This window comes from Merops nubicus, unplaced genomic scaffold, assembly GCF_000691845.1.
Source record: "Merops nubicus isolate BGI_N331 unplaced genomic scaffold, ASM69184v1 scaffold2926, whole genome shotgun sequence".
NCBI classification, from domain to species: Eukaryota; Metazoa; Chordata; class Aves; order Coraciiformes; family Meropidae; genus Merops; species Merops nubicus.
In genome coordinates this window covers 1,038-25,154 of record NW_008615593.1, presented here as the reverse complement: position 1 = coordinate 25,154, position 24,117 = coordinate 1,038, and the positions used below count along the sequence as shown (strand labels likewise).

The following is a 24,117-nucleotide window of genomic DNA, read 5'->3' as shown; positions in this document are numbered from 1 at the left end:
TAGTTAGAGATGTCCCTGATTATTGCAGGGGGGTTGGACTAGATGGCCTTTAGAGATCCCTTCCAACCCAAACATTCTATGTTTCTAATATCAACTGTCCTACACTGTTTAACTATTTGAAAATGGAAAATAATAAACTTTGTAGTCAAATATATGACTGACAGTGCATTTCTCATGAATATGCAATCTTTTGGTCTCAGAACTGCTTTTCATACCTGCTTATGCATAAAAATCAACACAAATTAGTATTAAATACTCTTCAGATCATAGTGTGTTTGTGAAATGAAGCACTGCCTGTGAAGAAAAAATTGCTGATGGTAAATTCTGATACACTGCTAGTTTTAACCCATTTTATGTCAAAGTTGAAGCTTTTTTTTAAAGAAACACCTAAATACATCCTTAAGTATGCTGCTCTCAAGCTCTTTGGGCTCATAGTACCTGCTGATGTAATTACACAGCTGCCAAATTCCATCACATGTCATATTTATGGAAATGCTAAGCATTTTCTATGCAGATTTAAGGGAGAAGATGCCATGAGGTAACTAGTCTCAGCAGGCTGGGTCTGCCCTTGCGACTTTCTGACTTGTTTTCAAATCCACATATGGGCACAGGAACAATAAGTGCTGAACCCCTGCCAGTGGCTGATCAGCAGCTGGGGAGAGGTGTAGGGGACTGGACTTGGAGAAGAAGTGGCTTTGAGAAGGGGTGCTTAGCAGCCTAAAAGAATGCAACTGCTTCATTTCTGTTCACAGAACAGACACTCGTGGCAACAGCAGAAGAAAAGCAAAGCGGTACATAAAACAGTGCAAATTTAGCAACACATTATAAATACAAATGAAGAACATGAATTCAATTACAGAACAATCCTGAGGGAATCAGCAGCTGGTAATGCCATTTTCTGTGAGGTAATTGCAATAATAAACAGCACATAATGGTTTAATTATAGAAGTTTTGAGTGATTTCTTTCTAAGAAGTATGCAGATGCGTCAAATAAACCAGGTTTTGAAGCACTGTATAAGACATCTTCAATTCTTTTTGTACTTACTTAGGGATATCTTTAAACGCTATCTTACAAAACTTAAGTTTATTTACATAAAAACAGCAACACTGAACTGTGCTAACTCCTACACTGAAATTTCTTACTCCAGAATCACAGAAAAAACAAGCATAGCCTGGTCCAGATCTTCATGGAGAACAAGTGCTAATGATTTACACTAACACATAGAAGGAAAAGGTTAACTTTCATATGTGTAGATGAGATGTGCTCCAGATCATATGAAAATGCATGGGAATTTTAGCACTTATTTCAGTGTGCATAGGCTCATCCAACCTTTTGGACAAAACAAAACTCAGAATCTTAGTAGACAAGGCTGTGAAAATATTAATAATGTCATCGCCAATTTTCATTTATTTAATGCTTTTCAGATATTACTTCTTGCACATTTCAGTCAAAATACTGAACCTTTTATAGTGTGAATGAGGTCAAAAATGAAGTGCTAAAATGAATTAGTAAGTACAGATATATCCATACACACATATACCTAAGTGTACATGCACACATGTTCAAAGAAAGTCACAAAAAAATGAATGCCTGGAAACTCTTCTGTCACCCAGGTAGAGAGTTCAAATTAGAAGGAAAACTCGTACACAGGTCATCTTCATTTCTCATTTGTGTAATTCTACAGACCATGAAACACTGGAGTTAGACCAAGCATGCATGGAGCTCAGTTGCTGTTGTGCACAAGAAGAACCTACTTTCACAATCTGATAAATAGCAGAGTATATAGCAAAGCTTTAACAAGGCATCAAATAAAGAAAAAATTATGGCTGCCTCAGTCCTGACTGCAGAATGGCCTCTAAGGAAAACATACATATACCCAGTCTGCTTGGAATACTTGTCCTCTGATTTAATACATTTGTCTGTAAATCACTTCTAATTGATGTCAAAAAACATGTTCTGCTTTCACATAATAGCTCCATGTACTTACAGGATGACAGACTGCAGTCCACTGCAACAGTTTCCAAGAAAACTCCTAGCCTTGTGAGTTGTCAAATTGCTACAAAATTCAGTGACAATTTTAGTCTTGGGAAGCAGAAACTGTCCCCAGACTGAAGCCATTCCCTACTTCCTTACTTCAGTATCATTTGCAGAGCAAAGAAAGAAAGAAAGAAGAATTTCTAAAACTCATGTCTGAGTTAATCACACCTTTGTCCTAAGATACATAACGTCTAACATCTGAAGTAAACAGTGACTTTGTACCTACCATTCTGCAACCTGAACTTAAAAAATCAGTCATTTATGAAACATCCACCCACACCCCCCCCTCACCAAACTGGTAGAGACATTTATAACAACAAAACTAGAAACAAGTGGTCACTGTCTGCAGAAAGCAATTCTGATGAATTGTGTAGAACGTTGGTTTCCATCTCCTTACACTATACTTGCTCTGGGTTTTGAGGCTTTCACTCAGAGACAGTAGTGGTTTATTGACATTTTGGGTTGCAAGGATTTTGCAGTGGTTGCAAGGATTTTGCAATGGGACTTAACCCAGCTCTTTGGGCACAGTACGAATGTATGCCAGCACTAGTCTTGCAGAAAGGGGCTGGAGGGGAAAGGGTTGGGAGAACCTACTGAGGCCAAAACAGCTGCTAGGAAGGATACGATCAGTGCCAGGAAACAACACAGCACCTTTAATCATTTCTCCCATGATGCACCCTACTGACCACATGTCAACTGAAAACAAAAATGAAATGAAGGTAAACAAGAAAACAGGAACAGAATAACAAATAAATGAGAAGACTTATCCAATCATGCTATAGCACAGGGCCTGCAGCCCACACTGCAGGCACAGACCTGACTTTTGCTCTCTGCAGATGCTTTTCTGCTTGAGCATACAAGTTTCATGACAACATAGCAGGCCTGAGAAAAATCAATTCCAACAGTTTTCTTTACCCCAGTGTGAATGAAAGACAATACTGTTAAATATAGAAAACCAAATGAGACCCATGGCTGGCTACTGTGTAATTAAAATAAGTTTGTAATTAAAATTCACTAAATAATTTTGTCTCCTTTAAGTTTTAATTTGCATTCATTGCCTAGGTTTATACTGTTTTGTATTGTAAATGAATGCTGGTCTCTGTATTCAACAAGGATATGCAAATTGTTTTTCCTTTATTCTTTCAGTTACCAGAGATCCATGCATATTTTCACAAGCTGAACTTCCAGAAGCCACAAAAGGAATTTGGGTCCTTATGAAAACATATCCACCTCTTAATCAGGGGTATGAATAGAATTTGTGGAAATAATTCAACTCACATAATACTTGCTTTAGAGCCTGTTGGCTCACTGTCATTGAATCTCAGTGAAGCCTGAAGTCCATACCAGGGGTCTCGACAATCTCTTAAGATTTCCATTTGCCATGATAGGAAATGGTGCTTTCTAAATAGTCTAATTTCTAAACAGTTGGGACACAGAAACACTAAGCTGTATCTTCTGCACTGAAATTCAAAGGAAATAGGGGGACTGTTTACCTCATTCAGAGAAAAGCTGTTCGGCTGGATTAAATAAAGCTAACCACAATTTACACAGGAACACAAGAGGAAAACCAGACTCCTTCTATCCAGTATGGGATTGAGCTGGCGCTTTCCCTGATACCAATATTATGAAACCACACTACCTCTGCTCTTCTTGCTCTATGATAAGTCATAGGGCATGGAAGCAATAAAAGAGACAGACTGATCTCTCAGGGCCAGAAACTGTGGGGAAAAGAATGAAAGCATAAAGCTGCTTGGTTAAACTACTCATAATTTCAAACTGAGCAACAGCTTGAACTGGATTTGACTTCAAAGGCAAATGTCCTATCTGTAGAAACCTTTACACGCCTAGGTCTAAGGTTCTCTGTTGCTTTATTTAGTTTATGAAAAGCTTCATTGCTACACGAAAGAAAGAAAGAAAGAAAGAAAGAAAGAAAGAAAGAAAGAAAGAAAGAAAGAAAGAAAGAAAGAAAGAAAGAAAGAAAGAAAGAAAGAAAGAAAGAAAGAAAGAAAGAAAGAAAGAAAGAAAGAAAGAAAGAAAGAAAGAAAGAAAGAAAGAAAGAAAGAAAGAAAGAAAGAAAGAAAAAGAAATACAAGGGTACTTGTTTGGAAGCACTAAGCAAACCTAGAGATGTTTGCTGCTTTCATCACAAACTAAATGGCATGCAACATATCAGGAAATGATAGAGCAAGAATTATTTGTTCCTTCTGCTAATTTCTTTTTATTTTCAGAGGCTGCCTTCTGACATTACTGCTCTATGCTGTGCTCAAGAGCACACACACAAAAACTGAACTACTGCCTTAATAAAATAAAACTGTGTAAAGCAGGGGTGCTTATTCTCATCTACTCCTGAGGCTTAGGGCGAGAAGCTCTTTGAAAAAATTCCAAATCAGAAGCAGCAAAGATGAACATCTGAGTACCATCAATGTCCTAAGAGAAAAAACATGTGCCTTCTTGACTGCTGCTTCTTTTTCCTCTCCTGAGCCAATTACAAATCAGTAATTTTGGAATCCAGAGTTTCACTGCATGTTTAAAAAAAAGTAGTTATTTGGAGGTTAGGAGTTTCAGCATACACAGCACCAGCTGTCAGAAGCCCCAGTTAAGGCACTGAGACTCATGCAAAGCTCCATGAAGCACTGCAGTACACACACCTAAGCCTCAGTCCTCAGTTTTGTTTAGTCCAGCATCCATCCAAATGTAGTCTCAGTATTTTCAGTCGTACAAGCATTAGAAAAACAAACAAACCATAATCTCTAAACATTTGTACTCAACTCCAAAGCACTGAAAAAATACGTTGGGTTCAAATTTTTTTCCAAATGCTAAATATTAATGAAGAGTGGCAATACTCCACCAACATGTGGAATATCCCTAAGCATTAATCAAATGCAGGCTACTTTATAGTCACAGAGACCTCTGTGTGACTAGGTAAAAATTCAGTTTAGCAACTAATTGCCATGATGTTTTAAGACAACATGAAGAAATGTTAAAGAATTAAGCCTGCAACTTTCAAACCTACAGCTTTTGACAACTCTCTGTAGTGAAACTGCTGAGATTTGGGTAACACTTGATGAGAAATCACCTGTCCATTAAAATGTCCGTGTACTGGATTACTAAGATTAGATGACATAAAATTTATTCAAAATGTCTACAAAACAGGTTATTACACAGATATGTTCAAAATGCATTCTTGAGTATGTTCATATATGAGTAATTTTCCAAGGACATCAAAAGTCTTCCTGGTGCAGCCACCTTGAAAAAATCCCCACCACAAATGAGTACACGTGTTTTCCTCAACAAAGGAAATATTTTACTCAGAGAAAATCTTAACCTCTGGGCCACTTCCTGATCCTAATTCCATACCCAATTGTTAATATCTGCAGTGGTTGTGTCAGGGCTGTCTTGCAAAACATTTGGGGAATGAATCTGACCTACACAGGAACCTCCAAAATCTCCCTGGGGGCTTGAATAGAGTTTGGAGAGGCTGAATAGAAGTTGGTCTATTGCTACACATGCATGGACCCAAAACCCCCAAACTTCCTGAGGAAGCAGCCTGATCTGGCTGCTTAAGTGCCTTCACCAGGGAGGTGACAAGAAGAAGGGAGGCAAAGAGAGAAAGAATTGGGATAGAAGAACATTAATAAGACATCTATCCCTCTTTGTGCTTTAGTCCCAAATGAGTACTTGCTCATCCTTCCAGGTTTCAGGTTCCTTTCAGCAAAGGTGCAGGAAGATCAGGAATTGCAGAACTAGCCAACCATGCTTCTATATGGAAAGGATCCAAGCTAATCTTCCATGGACACCCCCCTTGTAACTCAGCTGTTTCTGCAGAAGGCTGTTCCTGCCACACTGGGTGAACTGGAAAAAGCATGGGTGTCACTCTGATACTGAAGGCACTATATCCCGTTTCCTTCCTCATTCCTTCATACTGGTCCTGCATTCTCCTCCTGCCAAAACTGCAGGTTCTCTGGCACTTGACAAAACACTATGAAAGGGAGCCCATAAGGACAGTCTGTGACTGCCCTTGCTAAAACTCCTGAGGTGGCTCTTCAGATATGCACTTAGCAAGCTCCAGTTTTCATTCAATGAAAATCATGACATTAAAATTAAAATTCATGAAACACATGTCACATGGAACTCTGAAGACCAGAGGTGCAGCCACAGCTGAATGAGCTTTGCTATCCTTCCCAACCTCCTGGGCTAGCCCACACTTTCGCTCTGTGCCCAGAGCATTCATGAGAATGCCAAACATTCGTATTTGTAATAGCTCCTGGTTTAGTGATGCAGAAATCACCCCACTGCAAACTGAAAAGAGATGATCATGTCCTCAAAACTATGATAAACATATTTATGAAGCAAATCACGATTCCTGATTTTATTTGTGAAACCGTAGGCCAAAACATTTATCACACAAAAATGTTTCCCAGTGGCTGAGGTGCAAACTCTAGTAAAATTTCAAGGCAACTGAGTATGCCTGTCACAACACAGTAAGCTTGTCTCTTCAAATTCCCTTAAAATCAAAAGACACATTGCTGTGTAGGCCCCCCCCTTTACCCCCATCTCTTTTGGTGAGTGCTTCTGCACATCTGCACTGAAGTCTGCTCTGAAGAGCCATTTCTAGGCCTCTATGTGAATTTTCAGGAAGAAAATTATAGCAGTCTGTGTGGAACACTGTACTTTGTTTTTGCAGCTTTTTCTGTTATTTCTATGCAATAAAAAATAGGATGTGGTTTAAAAAAAATACTTGGCAATTCTTGCCAACACATGGGCAAAGCTGCTTTTTTTTTCTCAGAAGCTCCAGATAGGACAGCTACAAGTACTTCAGACAGCCAATGTCAAGGAAAGTTTAAGATGCACAGTGCTCTTCATGACAATTGTGAAAATGGCTAAAATACTTGAAAAAGTTTAAAACTGTCCCAAACCTATTAAGTCCTTCCCTCCCTCAATTCTGTCTAAATCATGGCAAACTTCAAGTTTTGCAACATTCCAATCTCCAGACCTTGCTGAAATACCAAAAACTTCATGCTTGTGTTTATTATACAGACAGATTTCATCATGTTTTAACAAGTGCTCAGCACAGTATCAGCTCAATCCGTTAAGATTTCATGAGAAAGACCTTCCTTTCTAATTTGAAACACCGCTTTCCACATGGTGCCATTAAGATGGAACCAAAACAGAGTTGCCACAATTTTACAAGTGCAATGCTTAAAACCAATGTATGAAATTCTTTTTAAGAAAAACTTTCTGTGAATTCCAAACTAATATGCATCCTGCCTTATGATACAGCTGAGCCATCACTCTCGGATTCAGACTAGCAGATGCTCACCTTCATTTGGCATAAACAGAATCCTTCTGCAGTATACAGGCAGGTACCAGAGCCTGGCCCACTTGGAAAAATGCAGGAGGTACAAATCACATCTAAATCTGTGCTTTTCCTCAGAGGTTGGCACTTATGCTGTAGTGTGAAACGTGCTGAAAAAATATTGATTTTCCTTGGGAACTCATGCTCCACAGTCCCTTTCAGAACAGCAGAGCTTGCAGAGGGACTGGAAGTGATGTCACAGGATATTAAGAGGCACATGAACATTATGAAAAGGCCGAGCAAGCTCAATAATGAGTGGAGGCATGAGGAATGACTGGCTTTGAACACTTCCAAGGAGGCGGCATCCACAGCTTCTCTGGGTGACCTGTTCAAGTGTCTCACCACCCTCACAGTAAAGAATTTCGTCCTCATACCTAATCTAAATCTAGTCTCTTCCAGTCTGAAACTATTACCCCTTGTCCTGTCATTATACTCCCTGGTAAAGAGTCCCTCCCCATCTTCCTTCTAGGCACCCTTTATGTACTGGAAGGCCGCTATAAGGTCTTCCCACAGCCTTCTCCAGACTGAACAGCCTTGGGTCTGTCAGACTGTCTCTCATGCTCATCTCTGGATCGCATCCCTTCCCTTCAGTGTCTCAACTGCACCACATAACTTGATGTCATTAGCAAACTTGCTGAAGGTGCACTCAGTCCCATCATCCATGTTGGCAACAAAGATGTCAAATAGTGCCGGTCCCAATACCAACCCCTGCTGAATGCCACTTGTCAGTGGTCTCCACTTGGATATCAAGCTGTTGACCACAACTCTTTGAGTGCGACCTTCCAGCCAATTCCTCATTCACAGGGTGGTCCATCCATTAAATCTGTATCTCTCCAAGCTGGAGACAAGGATGTCTTGAATTCATATGAGGCAGCAGCAGCAGCTGTTTCACATATCTACACCTTAACACTTGGCCACTTTTCAAAATGGCCAAAAAAAAGCAAAAGATCCATGCTGAAAATCTTTAGGGTGAATGTTGGGAAACAAGTGATCTTCATTATAGCAGCTGGGATCCACTTCAAATGCCACAGAGATCACAGACAGCATGGGGCTCATACTAAGTGAAAATTGTTAAAGGTATTCATATCTGAATTAAAAAAGGAGAAGAATGGCATCAGCCAGCTGGGATCCACTTCAAATGCCACAGAGATCACAGACAGCATGGGGCTCATACTAAGTGAAAATTGCATTATAAATTGTTAAAGGTATACATATCTGAATTTAAAAAGGAGAAGAATGACATCAGCCAAATTGTCTTCACAGCTAGAGGATGCCTTTTCGAGACAGACTTCATCTTACATGAGCAAACTTCATAACTACATAAAATCATAATTCAAACCCTTGCTATATTCTCAGAAAAATACTGAGTCTAAAATCAAATACCATCCAGCTGAGTAAAATCCAAACTTACCCATCAGGGCCATCAAAGCTAGCAGACACTTAAGCAGCAGGCTAACATATACCAGCTCATTGTTAAGCTTCTTTTAAAGAATACTGATGCTAATTGTTTGGTTTGGTTTTGCTTTATTAAAAGACAAAACAAGCCCTAAGAAAATACTACTGAGAACATGAAAAACAATGGACTGCACTAAACAAAAGTGAACATATTTTATTATGCCAAAGTTTAAGGAAAACCCCAACATGCACTCAAAACACTAGGATTATACTCACCAATAAATGCTGATGATATTTCAAATGCAAAGACAAACTCTGTTGAGTGGTGAAAAGGTAACTTCTTTTCCTGAAAGACTTTCCTGACTAAAAAATTTTTTCCCTAAGGAAACTAATTTTTTTCTCCATGTAAATTTCTGGGAAAATAAAATAGAATGCTCTCTGTCAGATGTCAGAGAGCATCTCTTAATCCCACCACTCTCAAAGACAGCTGGCTGACAATGGAATTTTTGAAAATCTGGCCACAGAAAACATTAACTTCATCTGTTATTGCTGACTTCATAATCTATTTTGAATATTCATAGCTACATAGAATAAGTTTGGACTTTTTTCTCACTTGCTATCTTAATGGTATTTTCTCTTTTGACTTTGACTCTAAGGTATTTGCACTGGGAATTTTGTTTTCCATATTCATCACTGTAAACTTGGCTGTTATTACAATATATTTCTGTGACTAAATAACTACTGCCCATTTGATCTGCTGAAGGACTCACATATGAACTTCTTAGAGTACCATCCTTTACACAGCTCTCCAGTACTGAAAAAAAATGCTCTTTTATTGCTTTTTTTTCCCCTACAAAGTCATGTGTGCCTGTGAAATATCACCGTGGCTTCAGCACCTCAGCTCTTAATAAATTCATCTTGCTTGAAAGCTTTCAGAACATTTTAAGTTTTCCTTTCTCTTAAAAAAAAAAAAAAAAACAAAACAACTAAACAAACACAAAAGTACATTTTCAATCACTAAATTGAAATTTTATGGGATTTTGAAGACATTATTAGCTACAGGTAATAGAAAGAACACAGCTTTGGGGAGAGTCATGGATTTTTTCAACATATTTACAATGGCATCCAAAGTCAGTAGCTCACACTCTTTCTGAATTAACTGAGACAAGAGTGGAATAAACACGGAAGACACAATGAGCAGGAAGCTCTGAAGTGAGCTATAAAAGCTTACCAGAACTTGCCAGGAATATTTTGGTCTGTAAATCCACCTGGAAACTGATCAAAAGGTGGTTTTCTTCTCATGAGGGTCTGACCTCTGACAAAGAAGTCTCCCTGACAGTACTTCAAAATGTCTTCTTTAGGTGAGTAACAAGGAACAAAGGTATCTGCTATGCAATTTCTACACAGTACTCTTGAAGAGGCTGGACGTTGTTATTTTTTTGAAAATCAGCTGGCTCATCAGAAGCTGACAGCACCTGAATGGACCCACCCTCTAGCCCTACCATATCTCAAGTGTTCTACTAGGTCAATTAGATTAAATACCTCAGCAATATTCACAGACCAATCATTTTCAAGTACTGTTTGGCTTTTTGCTAATGAAAATAGCAGTTAACTGAACACGTGTTCAGACAGCATTTCAATAAACTTAAGAAACATATGCATTTTTGACATTTACCTTTATATTAACCAGGACAGTTAGCTGAGTTCCTGCAGTCTATACCCATTTCAGACCTTTTGTATAGAAACCTACAGAGAGCTTCTTATTTATGTAGATGAGATAATCTGAAATTAATTTTCTCCATGTTTTAATTTCCTTTAAAAATGGAATTGCATTTGAAGTCAGTAGCACTAAACTGCAATGGTAACTTAGTGCAATGTGCAGTAGGTGTAAAATTTTTCTTAGATATATACTGTGCCACATGTAAATGTTCTTACTCCAGGCTAGAAATGAGTAAGTGCCTTATATTGACAGCAAGTGCACACAGTAGAAATTCTTCTGAATAATTAAAAAGAACTTAAATTTTTAGTTTCTGTACAGACTTGCCTCTTTCATCTAGCAAACCCACTGCTGGAAGGTCTTAAGTAGACCAAGCGAAGCATTACTGTAATGTCATTCTGTGAAGTTTACCTGCAGCTGCATAAATGCTTCCCCAGTTCTTCCTGTATGTAGGAGGCCAACTACATCTGCTCATCAACAAACATGGAGGAAGGAGAACTAATATGGTCCCATACACAAACCAATCTCTCTAATACTGAAAACTCTTATTCATGGGGTCAAACTGCTCAATAAATGAGTAGTGACTTGGAAATTAATGTACAGATTCCTTTTTTTTCCTTTTTTTTTTTTTTAAAATCCAACTCACCTGACTAAACCCACTAATAAAACAAGGTAGCAGTTGTAAATGTAATAAATACACTGCATTTCAGGGTAGGGGATTTCCAATAGTTTAAAAAGTAGGCCTATCTCACAATTTACACAACATTTTATGCATTTGTTCAAAAATTCAGTTGTTGTTTTTAACTGATACTGAAATGTTAAAAATTATTTTAAAAATTTTCTGCTGCTATCCCTGAATAAGACACTATCATAAGAGATTGCTGTCCCAGACAGATAGAAACAAAGTAATTCTCATGTTTGAATAATTTTTCAAACTATGGTGGTTAAATTAATGGCATTTATGTTTTCCTAGAAATAGGGAGAAGAACATGACTCCAATATCATTTGTTGTTGAAAAAGGAGAGCAACCACTAACAGCAGTGCTATCTTTTTACGCTGAAATAGCTTTTTTCCTGTATTCTAGTTGCTTATCAACTAAAAACTCAGACTCTCTCCAAATAAGCTAAATGGAAATATCCTCAGTAATTACAACTGAATCTCATGTATATTGTAGATATTTTAAGTTTTCTTTGTACATTAAAAAAGAAAAAAAAAGGGGAAAAACACATAGTATTTGAAGGAAGAGTTATGATGGTGTTTCTGAGGTGTTGTTATCACAGAAACTCAGCATAACTATCATACTGAATTGCAGGTCTTATGAATGCTGGGAGCTGCTCTGAACATTCATCTTACAGCAGAAGGTGGGCGTGCAGCCTGCTCCATGTTGTAGGAAAAGCTCAGCACCTGTAGAGTGACATCTCAAAACTATTTACTAATAATAAAAACTAACGTTCTTATTCCACTAATAAAAAACCCCACCATTTTTACTTCATTGTTGTGTTTTGCATCCAGTAACTTTCCGGTCCATACTCCCATAAGACTGGAAGCCAGTGCAATGTTGCTGTTTCCTCCTAAGCAAACAGGAGGTACTTCTAGTTTCCCCGTGTACCTGTTAGTAACATAAAACTGCACCATCATCTGGCTACCAGGCAGAGCTCTGTTTTCAGAGAAAGTCAACAGAGCTGTGAAAATAGGACAGGCAGGATCTAACTCTGACAAACACTCCAGGAATCAGCCGAGAGCTAGCAAAAAAATAATCACTTCCATGACTATATGTCTGTGAAAGCTGCATTTTTCTCCACATCAGCTGGCAGTGTGTGCTGATGCCAGATTTTTATGGTGTCTTTCTGCCAACCTGCTAAAAAATAACATTGCTTTTTGTTTCTGAAAGTGGAAAACATTTTATGTTGCTGCATTTTATTCTGATGGGCAAAATACACACTACTTACACTTCCCAGCCATCACGGGCAGGTTGCCTGGCCTGTGATAAATCAAAGGGTAAGTAGACGCCTTCTCTTTTGTTTTCATTTTCTAGTATTGCTTTCACCACCTTTGGAGTGGTAAAAATAATATCACCCAAGACAAGAAGAACAGGATGGGAGGGAAATACAGTTTAATTGACATAGACCTCATGCAAGTAAAGGAAAGTCCATTTTTAAATGAAAAGAAGATGATTTCAGGCCAATTTGGAAACCACAGCAGAGAAACAGTTACTTTAAACTGGGCAAGTCAAATTTATAATTTTGTTTTAAAGAACAAAAATGTTGTATTGACTCAATTCTGAGCCCATACAGCATTGAGGTGAATCCAAATACATGATGCATTAGCAAGCAAAAGATTATGATGTCACCACAAATGTTATGAAGTCACTATTTCCAAAACATAAAGCCAGAAAAACAGATTTACAGGAATCGGATGGGCCAAGTCAGTAGTCTTTTCTGTTTTTCTTATTTTTCCTTTGAAGAATAAGTAAAGTTACCCAATTTGCAATCGTAACGCTTGTTTTCTATATGCCGTATTAGTATGACATAAAGACTACATAAAATGAAAAAATGACAAGTATTAAAATAAAGTATCTTATTCGATCAAAATAATTCTGTGCATCTGTTTTTCATTGTCAATTTTTTTTCATATAAGTAGTGTGCTATTTTCATTTACTCATACCTCTGGGATTCAACTTTTTGCTTCTATCTTTACAGTCCTGGTATAGTCATTTTATGGTAAAAGGGATGGGGTGGAGGAGAGGAACAAATAATAGGTGAAGCAGCAGCAAATAGCACAAGGATACAGTCCCTTCCTGGAAAGAGGATTTTGTGGCGAACCATTTCTCCCATAATGCATCCCACAGACCATATATCCACTAGAAAAGCAGAGACAGGGAAGTGAAGAAGGAGGGAAAAAAAAGCAAAGTTAACTACGACATTTCACTCCTAAAGGAGGGGCAAAAGAACAGGTTGACCAGAACAGTACAGTTTGTTTTGTGGTTTTGTTGGTTCTTTTTTCATGTCTCACCAAAAGATAAATAAGTAAACAAGTAAAAGGTGTGTCAGTCAGCTAAACAGTAGTTAGTAACAATGGTGGAAAAAGTTTAAAATCAACATTTTTGGAAAAAGGCCTACAGCTAGCAAGCAAAGATGAACAAACAACTGCACAGACCTGTGGTAATACACCAAGTTTATGGTGAATTGTTTTTTTTTAAGAAAAAAAAAAAAAAGTAAAGAAAACCCAAATCCAGACAAAGATCATCTGGAATAAATCCTACTTGCAGCCAGGCAGTTTCTAGGTTTTGTTCTGCAGGACTGAGTCTTTCTGCAGCAGTACACAAGAGGTTCCAAATGGAACTACTTACACGAGTAAAGACTGTATGGATAAATACCAACCTTAAGGGTTATTTAAAACTCCTGCTTCGGGATCTGTACCTATGTCCAACCTATTGGTATCTATCTATGTGCATCTGTACCTACATATCAACTGGAAAGAAATGGTGAGTGTAACCTGTGTGGAATCTGCTTTTTACTGTGTAGGTACTCAAAATACATATAAAACCAAACACTTTGCAGAACAAGTACCAACAAGAATAAGTGTACTTTTTATCTTCCTGATCCTGCCTTCAGCTTTTAAATGCAGAGTTATTTTATCTGCCTGCATTCGGGGAGCGTGTGGGAGTGTTTGCGCCTTAAGTTTTACAAGAAAAAAGGCTAGATAGTGGCACTGTGCACAGAAAGAAAAGACCTGTATTCCATGTGAAGGGAAAAAAAAACTGCTTTCAAATGCTTTAAAAGACTATGCAGTTTTTCAGCTTCAAATCCTCATTTTGTAGTTATGTTTGGCCTACACAGACAGTTTCTCCTCTTTCTCTTCCCCCTTTTTATCCTTCAAAAACAATCCAAAACAAACCAAAGAAACAAACAAACAACTCATTTCTTGATAAACCAAAAATGAAATTTTCCATTTGGGAAAAGGAGGGTACAGGGTATCAGGAGCATGGGACAGCAAGAGCATGCCTGAAGCAGTGGCAGAGTTTTCTTCATAAGTGACAGTTTTGGGACCTTCCACAGAAGTGCAGCAAACTGGTGATAATTATGCATCTTTAGCCAACCAAGTGCAGAAAGAAAATGAAAGCAGTGAACAATCCTTACACAGACAGTGTAAATAGTAAGAGGGGAAAAAAAATTAGGGGAGCTTCAGTAATGTGGCAGCATAGGCCAGAGCAGGGAAGCAAAGAACAACCCTTTCTGTTGACTTCCTTGGGAGCTGGATCAAAGTCTCCCAGTAAACCAGCTCCGCAGACAGCTGGCCCTCATTTTCAAATATTTTCTTTTCTTTCTCTGTCCATTTTCACTTCATACAAGTAGGATAAGATCACTCATCTTGAATCAGGTTAATTGTCCAGGGAAGTCAAAGAAAGTCTCTGTGTTAACTTCAATGAGCATTTGAACAGGATCTTTGGATGTGGCAAACATTCTTAGTACCTTCCCAGCTGTGTACTTCATCGCAAAAGTGTGTCTAACTTTTTCTTGGTGCGATTTTAATCATGTGAAAAGCAAGTGCTGTCTCTGTCATTTCAGGGACAATAACAATAACAATGGTAAGCATCTACTAAACATCTGGAGAGAAAAAAAATAAACGCAAAATAATTTATTTCACAGTAGAAGGAACTCTGGATATTGACTAAGGAACTAACTAAAGCGTGCTGAGCCTAGTTCAAATTTGTAATGACTGTTGTTTACAAAATACTTTAAGGAAGATTATTCCTTTTTTTCAGAACTTATTTGTACACTTAGACCCCATTTAATAATTCTCTACTTGTGACACTTTCACATTAAAATATGTACTGTAATTCGTAAACATTACTAATAATTCATGCAGAGACTTGTTAAATTTTGAAGAGGCTGTGTGAGCATGCCTTTTTTTCTTGTTTCAGTCATGAAGTCAGCTCCCAAAATCAGTTTCACTGCCCTTTACAGGATGCAGCTGGCTATTAGTAAAAGTTCCCCTGCAGGTTAGCTAACCACTTCAATGTAAATTAAATAGGAAATGTTGTAATAAATTCCTGGATTAGATGTTTACTGTATGGGTCATAGAGAAGTCTCCTTGTCAAACAGACAAGTGGTAGCTTTCGACAGTAGAATCCAAGTCATAGTGGATTTTTCTGTATTGTATATTGTATTCTTTCCTCCTTTCCTGCCTTTTCTACCTGGCACTCAGATGCAATTCTCAGATTTGTTGCAAAATTAGTATGACTCATAAAGTTTTCCATTCATCTGCAAAATATGAATTCATCGTTACCTTCTTCACTATAATAAGTATCCCCTACCTGCTCTTCACAGTCTTTTGCAGGAACCAAGAAGTATCCAGATCCCTCAGAGACTGTTCAGAGCAAAATTCTATTTACATCTAGGGAGATTACATACAAATTTAGATGCAGGATTTTTTAGCTTCATCTTTTCCCCCTTCTCTCCAACTCTACTCTTCATTTTAAAAAAGAGTCAAATTGCAAAATTTATACCTAGATCTTGTCCACATGACACTTGTCAGCAAAATGTTATGACCTATCATAAAGATAAAATCTTAGAAATCATTCCTGAAATTCAGATCTGTATTTGGATATGGAAGAATTCTGGAAGAGGTAGGATTCTCTATTTCATCTCATACCTCTTCTTCCCTTGAACAATTCAGAGACCCAGACACAAATTTAGAACACTCATTCAGCAATTTCAGTGGTTCCCACACTGTTTCACAGTCACAGAAGCCAAAGACATTCTGGTCAGAAAGAGCTAATTGTATTTGATTTCAACCATAACTAAGAACAAATTTCTCATTACTCTGTAATCCCACACTGATAAATTCACCAACACTGCACCCCAAATACACTCTGTAGCTGCAGGACACATCAGTGAGAAACCGCTCTGAATGACCTGCCTTTTAAATTCAAGATGTCATTTCCCATTAACATTTTATTCTCCTTCTGGTGCCTGCTACAATTTTAGAGGCAAACCTTACACTTCAGGTCACACCACGCTTGCTACGAAATTGCAGCCCTACCGTTCTCCTTGTAGCCCATTCCCAAGATGACCTCTGGTGCTCTGTAGTAACGTGTCACTACATATGGAGTCATCATGAAGCTAGTGCCTGCAGTCCTGGCCAGTCCAAAATCCAAAATCTTCAACGTGCAGTCAGATTTTACAACAATGTTACTTGGCTTTAAATCCTGCAAAAGACAGTGAAAAGACATATGACTGTCCTTCATAAAGCCAGGCACAGCTGTGTTATGGACTGATATTTTAGGTCAACCTTCAAATATTCTTTTACTCTTCTGGTACAGTTATTATAAAAAAAAAATTGTAAATACACAGTAAAACCTTGCTACTGTTTCTGTAGCAAACTCTTCTGGAAGATTACTGCTGATAAATTAATTGCATCTAGCAATTCAAGAAACTAGGATTAGAATTAGAGTACCATTTTGAGTACATATTTTTTTTAATACTGTGAGTCTAATAGAGACTTTCCAACTGTGTGAAGACACATTAATGCTTCATTTATAATAATATAACTTATCTTTTGCTGGATGACTACTGGGAAGCCCAATCTATCATCCTTTGCTAAACATACAACATGCCAAGAAAGAAGACCTTTGTACACACTGTAAAGCAACATCCACTTTGTAATCCATTTTATGAGCCCTTCTTTATTTCCTCTCATAATGGAAAGGAAACTTTTCTAGAATTCTTTTTTTCAGCTGGAAATCCCAAATTAGTGAAAGCACATTTAAATAAAGATGTTACCTCAGGATATTTTCAATCCATCCAAAATTCCCTCCTGCTCACAGTCACATGAACCATTCCCTCTGTTGTCAATAATCATACATAGTGCTGCTTCTGGCATTCAGAGCCAGGTAGTGCATCCTTACCACATACAGCACTCTGACATGGAAAAGCAGAGTGAGAGGGTACATTTAATAAAGACTTAACAGTCTTTAATTTGTTTCAATACATGTAAATGATGCCAAATGTCAATTCCATATGCCATGGCCTCTGCAGATCCTGATCAAGCACAACTTGTTGGACCAGAGTGCAACATCAATTCAGAGTGTCAGGATGTCATGCATGGTAAGTGTAGCCAGCTGCATTTTCAGGAGGAATAAAATCTATCTACATGTTTCAGAGATCATAATAATTTTGATGATTTATAGTGTTTATTATTTGATTATTATTTATTTTTAATAATTACATTACTTTTTTGTCTGATTAGATTCACAAATAATCTCATTCGTAATATAAGCATGAAGCTACTCTGCTAAGGGGATGGACTATGACTCATAAATGCATAGTCGTTTTACTGGGAGATACGGCTTTTATACACAGCCCACAAGAAACTCAAGTGATTTCTGAAGTCTTCTTGATGATGCCATATGCTGCCTTAAGTTTCTAAACAAAGGGTCCTTACCCTGTGGATAATTCCCGCAGAGTGAAGATGCTTGATGCCACAGAGCATTTGGTACAGTAGATAAGACATGCGCTCATGGTCTAACTCCATCTGAATGACCTGGCACAGATTCGCATCCATTAACTCCATTACCAGGTAACTGAGTGAAAAAGCAAAGTCATGGGATTATTATTTGTGTTGAAGAGGAACCACAGTGTCATCTCAAACAAGTAGCAATGCCCCTTCTTTCTTCAAAATTCACTCTGCTTCTGATGGCTGGGAGGAACACGGCTGGAGACTTGGTCCATTAACAACACTACCACTGTGGTGTTTGTTTCTCACCATACCATCTCACCGCAGAGACCCTGTTCTTTTAGCACCACGGCAAAACAGGTGGATCGCTGGCCCTTTCTTGGTGCACTCCCCACAACAGAGACTATACTCTACATAGACAAACAGGCAACATGACACTGAAATATGCAGAAAACAGAAAGCCACAAGCACCAAAAGACATGACTGCTTGGCATTTCACCATTCTAAGAAATGGTTACCATGGTACCTGTAGGAGTCGGAGAGCAGTAGAGGTGTCTGAGAGGCTAAAATATGCATTCCCATGCAAAACGTCTCCAAAAAAAAATCCTCCTAACACTGTACGACTTGTACAATTCTGATTACAACTAACTGGTCTTGTGCTTCTGATAAATAAACTTCACTGACAACCTCAGCAGGACTTTAACCCAATCCGCTTTAGTGGTAAGCTAATAACTTAAATACATCATTTAATGGTTTATGAGGTATCTCAGATGCAGAGCTGATTCATAACTGTAACACTACATGAAAACACTCTCAAACTTTGGGAAAAACACTAGCTCACCATTTCAATGTGAGCTGCATTCTTTGTCTTCTATCCAGCACCAGGTACCTCCTCTGTTCTGCACAAGTCTGCAGTGACAATATTATGCAGAAATTCCACATATCCAAACTAGAACAGTAGTCACCACACTTCGGCCATTGCTATGTGTTATCACTACTGATATTACACAGGAACACATTTCTGTACAATGTATGCAGAATATGGGAAAGACTGAAAGGTAAAAGGAGTACAACTATGTAAAACACTGAATATTTAAAATTTAATTCAGGGTAGGTTCATACTGCACTCAACAGTGCTTGTGCAACAGGGCAATGTTCACCTAGTTGTCCTTCACACCTAGCCACAGTTTCCCAGGCAAGTAATTTTATACAAAGGTTGCATCAAAACAAACGTGAAATGAAGAAATATTTCACAGCAGTGTTTTTTACAGGAAATTATTTCAGAATGAAGTGCCACATTTCAAAGCCTCGTACATGTCAGGGAGTCACGTAACAACCATAATTTCCCAAGCAAACTAGTAACACAAAAGCAGGCCCTTTTATCTACTCATATTCATTCCTCTGAATGTGAAGGCAAATGCAAACACACTAATCTTCTCAAGAAAAGCCACAAGCAGGCTTTGCACACTATTACAGTGGTTAAGGAATTTGGCACTTTATAAGAGCCAAAAGTGTTCTCAATATGGGAATGCAGAATATCTGTGTAGCCATAGTGTAGACTACACATGATCTTTTTTAGAAGGTTTACAACCTTTGTGTTTTGCTGAGTTGTTGCATTCAAGGTACACAATAATGTCCCACATCTCTAAAGCTTTAGTTTAATTATTGCCTGTGTTACTTACACATCCTGAAACTCTTCCAGAGATTTCTGTGGTGTGAAGACATTTAATAAACTGATAATCTGAAAAACAAAGTAAGACAAAAGGATGAAGAGAAGTGATAAAAGTAAGCAATTGAACACATTTTGAAGTGTGTGTTAGAGGATAAACTCTGTTTTTTCACTGCTCAATTTATACTAATACTTGTCACTTTATGCATCAGTAGAAAGTTGGCAACATTCAAAATAAGATACCGTAGATCTCTAACTTTTCTTCTAGGTGCACTAGGTTTCTGAGAGAAGGATTAGTGATGACGAGTGGCAAACCAAAATGCTAAGGGTAACACAGTCCTCTGAATTTTGAAGTTACAGGTTCAAAGAAGAACTTCAGCTCAATCTATCATAGCAGTCCTTGTGTTACAGACAGAAATTTCTGATATATGAATAATGCTTATCTGTGGGGAAAAAAAATCAAGGACCATCTTATCAAAAATAAACAGGTGACCTTCCTTTTCTCTGACATGGTCTCCTTTTTTGGGCACATACATACACATGCTGATACAAACTCCATCATGAGAGGTACTGCTTTTTAGTAGAAGCACTTTAAAATGGTACTGAAACTTCTGTTTTACTTTTTTTTTTTTTTTCCAAAATGGGCTGGACTATTGAAAGACACTGATAAGAATGTGTGAAACAGCATAGAGGAAAAACATGACCTCAGGGATCTGCATTTCTCACGCTTCCCATCTCTGTGGGCTACAGAGCTAAAATATATTAGCACAGCCACCATGAAAACAACACCTGAATATCTCCCCCCCCCCCCTCTCCACCCTGAATACCCCCCCCCCCCCCATCTCCCCCACCTCTCTAGCCTTTCTCATGGGAATGGTTCAATATACTTTCTGTCTGTTCCACATATTCTGACTGATTCTTGCCTCTGCATGGGTGCCTTTATAACCATCTCCTTCCTTTGCACTTCTCTGTAGGGACAGATTAAAACTCTGACCCAACAAATGCGGTGCCTTTGTCAGATCTTATGCAGCATTAAAAAAAAAATTAGATACTTAAATTAATACTGCTCCTGCTATCCTCTGCTCTTTCCAATCCATTAAAAATATGAAGCCTGTATTTTCAAAAGCTCCAGGCATTGGTCTGACTGAGTGTAGCTTCCATCCAAGTCAATACAGAAAGAACAGGTTGTCATGGTTACAGGGTCTGGGACCAGTTTATCCTTATGTGGGTAGAACCAAAAACTGTGTATTCCTTACTCTCTATGTCAGTGCTCATGGGCTGTTAAGAAAATCATGGGTAGCAGCTGCCCAGGACAGACCTCACACCCCAGGCTATAACAGATAAGGAAAGAAGTTCAAGGTCAGGGGAGATGTTAACACCTTCCCACCCAGCAGGAGGAGTCCTCCCTGTTAATGGGCCCATCCATGCCTCGCCCCATGACTCATACAGAACTCCCCCCAGGAGCTATTTCTGTGTAATGGACCATCAAGGACCCACTGCATGACTCACAGACTGATATCAACCCATTGTGAGATGCTCCACCCAGGGGGAGGAGCCAAGTGCTCCCACCTGGATATAAACTGGGGTTCAGGACAGCACAGGGGGCCTTACCCACTGGATTTCCAGAGGACAAGAGCTACCAGATCTTTTCTATGAGACCACTGCTTCATCTGGACTGCTACCACCACCCTAACTACAAAGTATCAGGTTGTATTCTGACTCTGTCTGGGGTTTTCCTTTGTATTATTGCTTTTATTTTATTTTTTTCTTATTAAATTGTATTTCTGACTTGGAGTCCCTCACTGGTTTGTTTTCAAACCATCACACAGGTACAGCCCTGATCAACATAGTGGAAATGTAAAGATAAGTCATTCTCCAGAAGTGGGGCAGAGGACATTCTATGTGATAAGCCCTGCTCTTTGCCATTTTAGGGTCAGTCCTTTTTCTTTCCATGTGAATTTGTGATTTAGAACAATTGTCAAATCTCACCTTACATCATGTTTTTCAAGCTCATTTATGAAAAAGAGTCATTGAAGGATCTAAGGCAAGAGTAAACATGTAGCAAACTGAAAAAAAATTAACTCCTAATGAAGAGGAAGGGGCACATAGTTGTGGCACCAAGCCACGGCACAAATTGAGGAACTGCAGAAAAATTAAATTCTTGGGAGATCGCTTGTCAAGGCAATGGGGCAATCCTGCATAACTCACCACAAAAAAGCAAGCTTATGCAGTACGAGGCAGATAAATATAATTAATAGATAGATGGTTAAAATTAACATACAGCACTTTTTTGCTGTAGTGTAGGAATACTTTAATTATTTATGAATATTAAATGTTGTACAGTAGATAGCAGGTCTAAGAAACAGGGAAGTCTAGAGCCTGCTAGTACTGTTTATTTCAATAAGAACTTTGTGATTAGAAGGAATGGCAGAATGTGTTGAGGCTTCAGCATCCCTGGCTCCACATCAGCTTAAACACAAATACATGACAATGAAAAAATGGTTTTGGTTCTTAATTTTCTTCAGCAGTTTTGCAGCAACCTTCACCATGACAACCCCTCATCTTGTACGAACTATACAATGCATCTACATGACTAGGTTTCAGATGAAGTCTGGAACAAGGAATGATACTTTGGCATGGGTACTCCAACTCAAGAGACACTGCTTTTGAGTCACAAATTCCAGTGACAAGAGGATGGAGCCAGGATTCCAACAACCACATATGCATTTCTGGACAAGAAGTTCACAGAATCAGAGAATCACAGACTGTTAAGCGTTGGAAAGGACCTCAAAAGAGCATCTAGTCCAACCCCCTGCCAGAGCAGAACCACCTAGAGCAGGTCACATAGGAACACATCCAGGTGGGTTTTAAATGTCTCCAGAGAAGGAGACTCCACAGCCCTTCTGGGCAGCCTGTCCCAGTGCTCTGTCACCCTCACAGTGAAAAAGTTTTTCCTTATGTTTCTGCAGAATCTCTTTGTTCCATCTTGCACCCATTGCCCCCTGTCCAGTCATGGAACATCACAAAGAAGAGCCTGGCACCAACCTCCTGACACTCACACTTCAGATATTTATAAACATTAATGAGGTCACCCCTCAGACTCCTCTTCTCCAAGCTAAAGAGACCCAGCTCCCTCAGCCTTTCATACTAAGGGAGATGTTCTACTCCCTTAGTCATCTTTGTGTCTCTGTGCCAGACTCTTTCAAGCAGTTCCCTGTCCTTCTTGAACGGAAATGCCCAGAACTGAACGCAATATTCCAGATGCAGTCTCACTAGGGCAGAGTAGAGGGGGAGGAGAACCTCTCTTGACCGACTAACTACACCCTTTATAATACATCCCAGGATGCCATTGGCCTTCTTGGCCATGAGGGTGCATTGCTGGTTCATGGTCTTCCTGCTGTCCACAAGGACCCCAGGTCCCTTTTCCCTAACAGGTCAGTCCCCGACCTATATTAGCACATGGGGTTATTCTGTCCCAGGTGCAAGACTCTACACTTGTCCTTGTATTTCATCAGATTTCTCCCGGCCCAGCTCTCCAGCCTGTTTAGGTCTCACTAAATGGCAGCACAGCCTTCTGGTGTGCCAGCCACTCCTCCCAGTTTTGTATCATCCACAAACTTGCTGACAGTGCATTCTTGCTCCCTCATCCAGGCCATTGATGAACATATTGAATAGCGCTGGCCCCAGTACTGACCCCAGAGGGACACAAGAATGTATACTTCTCTCTCTCCTTTTGTCATTCTAACCCTGCTAGTGACACACCCATTTGATATATCTTTTAAATAAGCACACAGTAGATTCTTGCTGTCTCATCTGGTCATAAGGTACCTGAAGGACTAGCCCTTGCGCATAACTTACTTTTATTTTTTTTCCTTTTTACAAAAGCACATAACCAAATATGTTTCTTTCTAACAAACCAATATACATACCACTTCCCCAGTTACCTAGCAAGAACTTACATTTTTATGATTCACACACTTCATGAGGACCAGTTCCCTGTAAGCTCGCTTGGCATGAGTCTGGTTCTGAAATGGTCTGCTGAGCTTCTTAATGGCCACGTTTCTGTCAAGGATGGCATCATATGCAGCACTGCAGTAATTACAAACACACGGGTTATGCATCTTAGAGAATATCCTGTATTTCTCAAGAAAAAATTCTGAGTCTTAAGTCTACAGTTGCCTTTTTTTCCACTTAGAAAAATACAGGGTCAAAAGGAGGAGTGAGTTTCTAGTGAGAAAAAAAGAAGACACCAAAAGGAAACATGTACTACCACATCAGCAGAAGACAGCATGCACCACTAATTCTGAACTCCAGTTCCATAGGAAATTAACACTTATTTTCAAGGTGTGGGAAAAAAATAATTCCATAAGTTCAAATAAAAATACAATAAAAAGTGGATGAGACAAAAAGTTTTTTCATAAAGCAACTCTCTGTGCATTGGGTACAGTGGAGTTTTGCTTCTTCCTATCATGATTAAGGACATC

At 38.8% G+C, this 24,117-nt stretch overlaps 1 protein-coding gene across 1 annotated transcript in view; it reads right to left on the bottom strand.

Annotated features, from left to right (window-relative positions):
- The window catches only part of LOC103775121 (mitogen-activated protein kinase 10), a gene marked incomplete at its 3' end in the record, with an annotated part of 48,922 nt that extends 25,207 nt beyond the window's left edge, over positions 1 to 23,715 (bottom strand). The window contains exons 1-5 of the mRNA XM_008942565.1: positions 23,593 to 23,715; positions 19,647 to 19,705; positions 17,953 to 18,091; positions 16,552 to 16,717; positions 2,663 to 2,734 (exon numbers count right to left, since the gene is read on the bottom strand). Of these exons, the coding sequence (XP_008940813.1) occupies positions 2,663 to 2,734; positions 16,552 to 16,717; positions 17,953 to 18,091; positions 19,647 to 19,705; positions 23,593 to 23,616 (460 nt within the window). The remainder of the gene's footprint in view (positions 1 to 2,662; positions 2,735 to 16,551; positions 16,718 to 17,952; positions 18,092 to 19,646; positions 19,706 to 23,592) is intronic.
- Between the last annotated feature and the right edge of the window lie 402 nt (positions 23,716 to 24,117).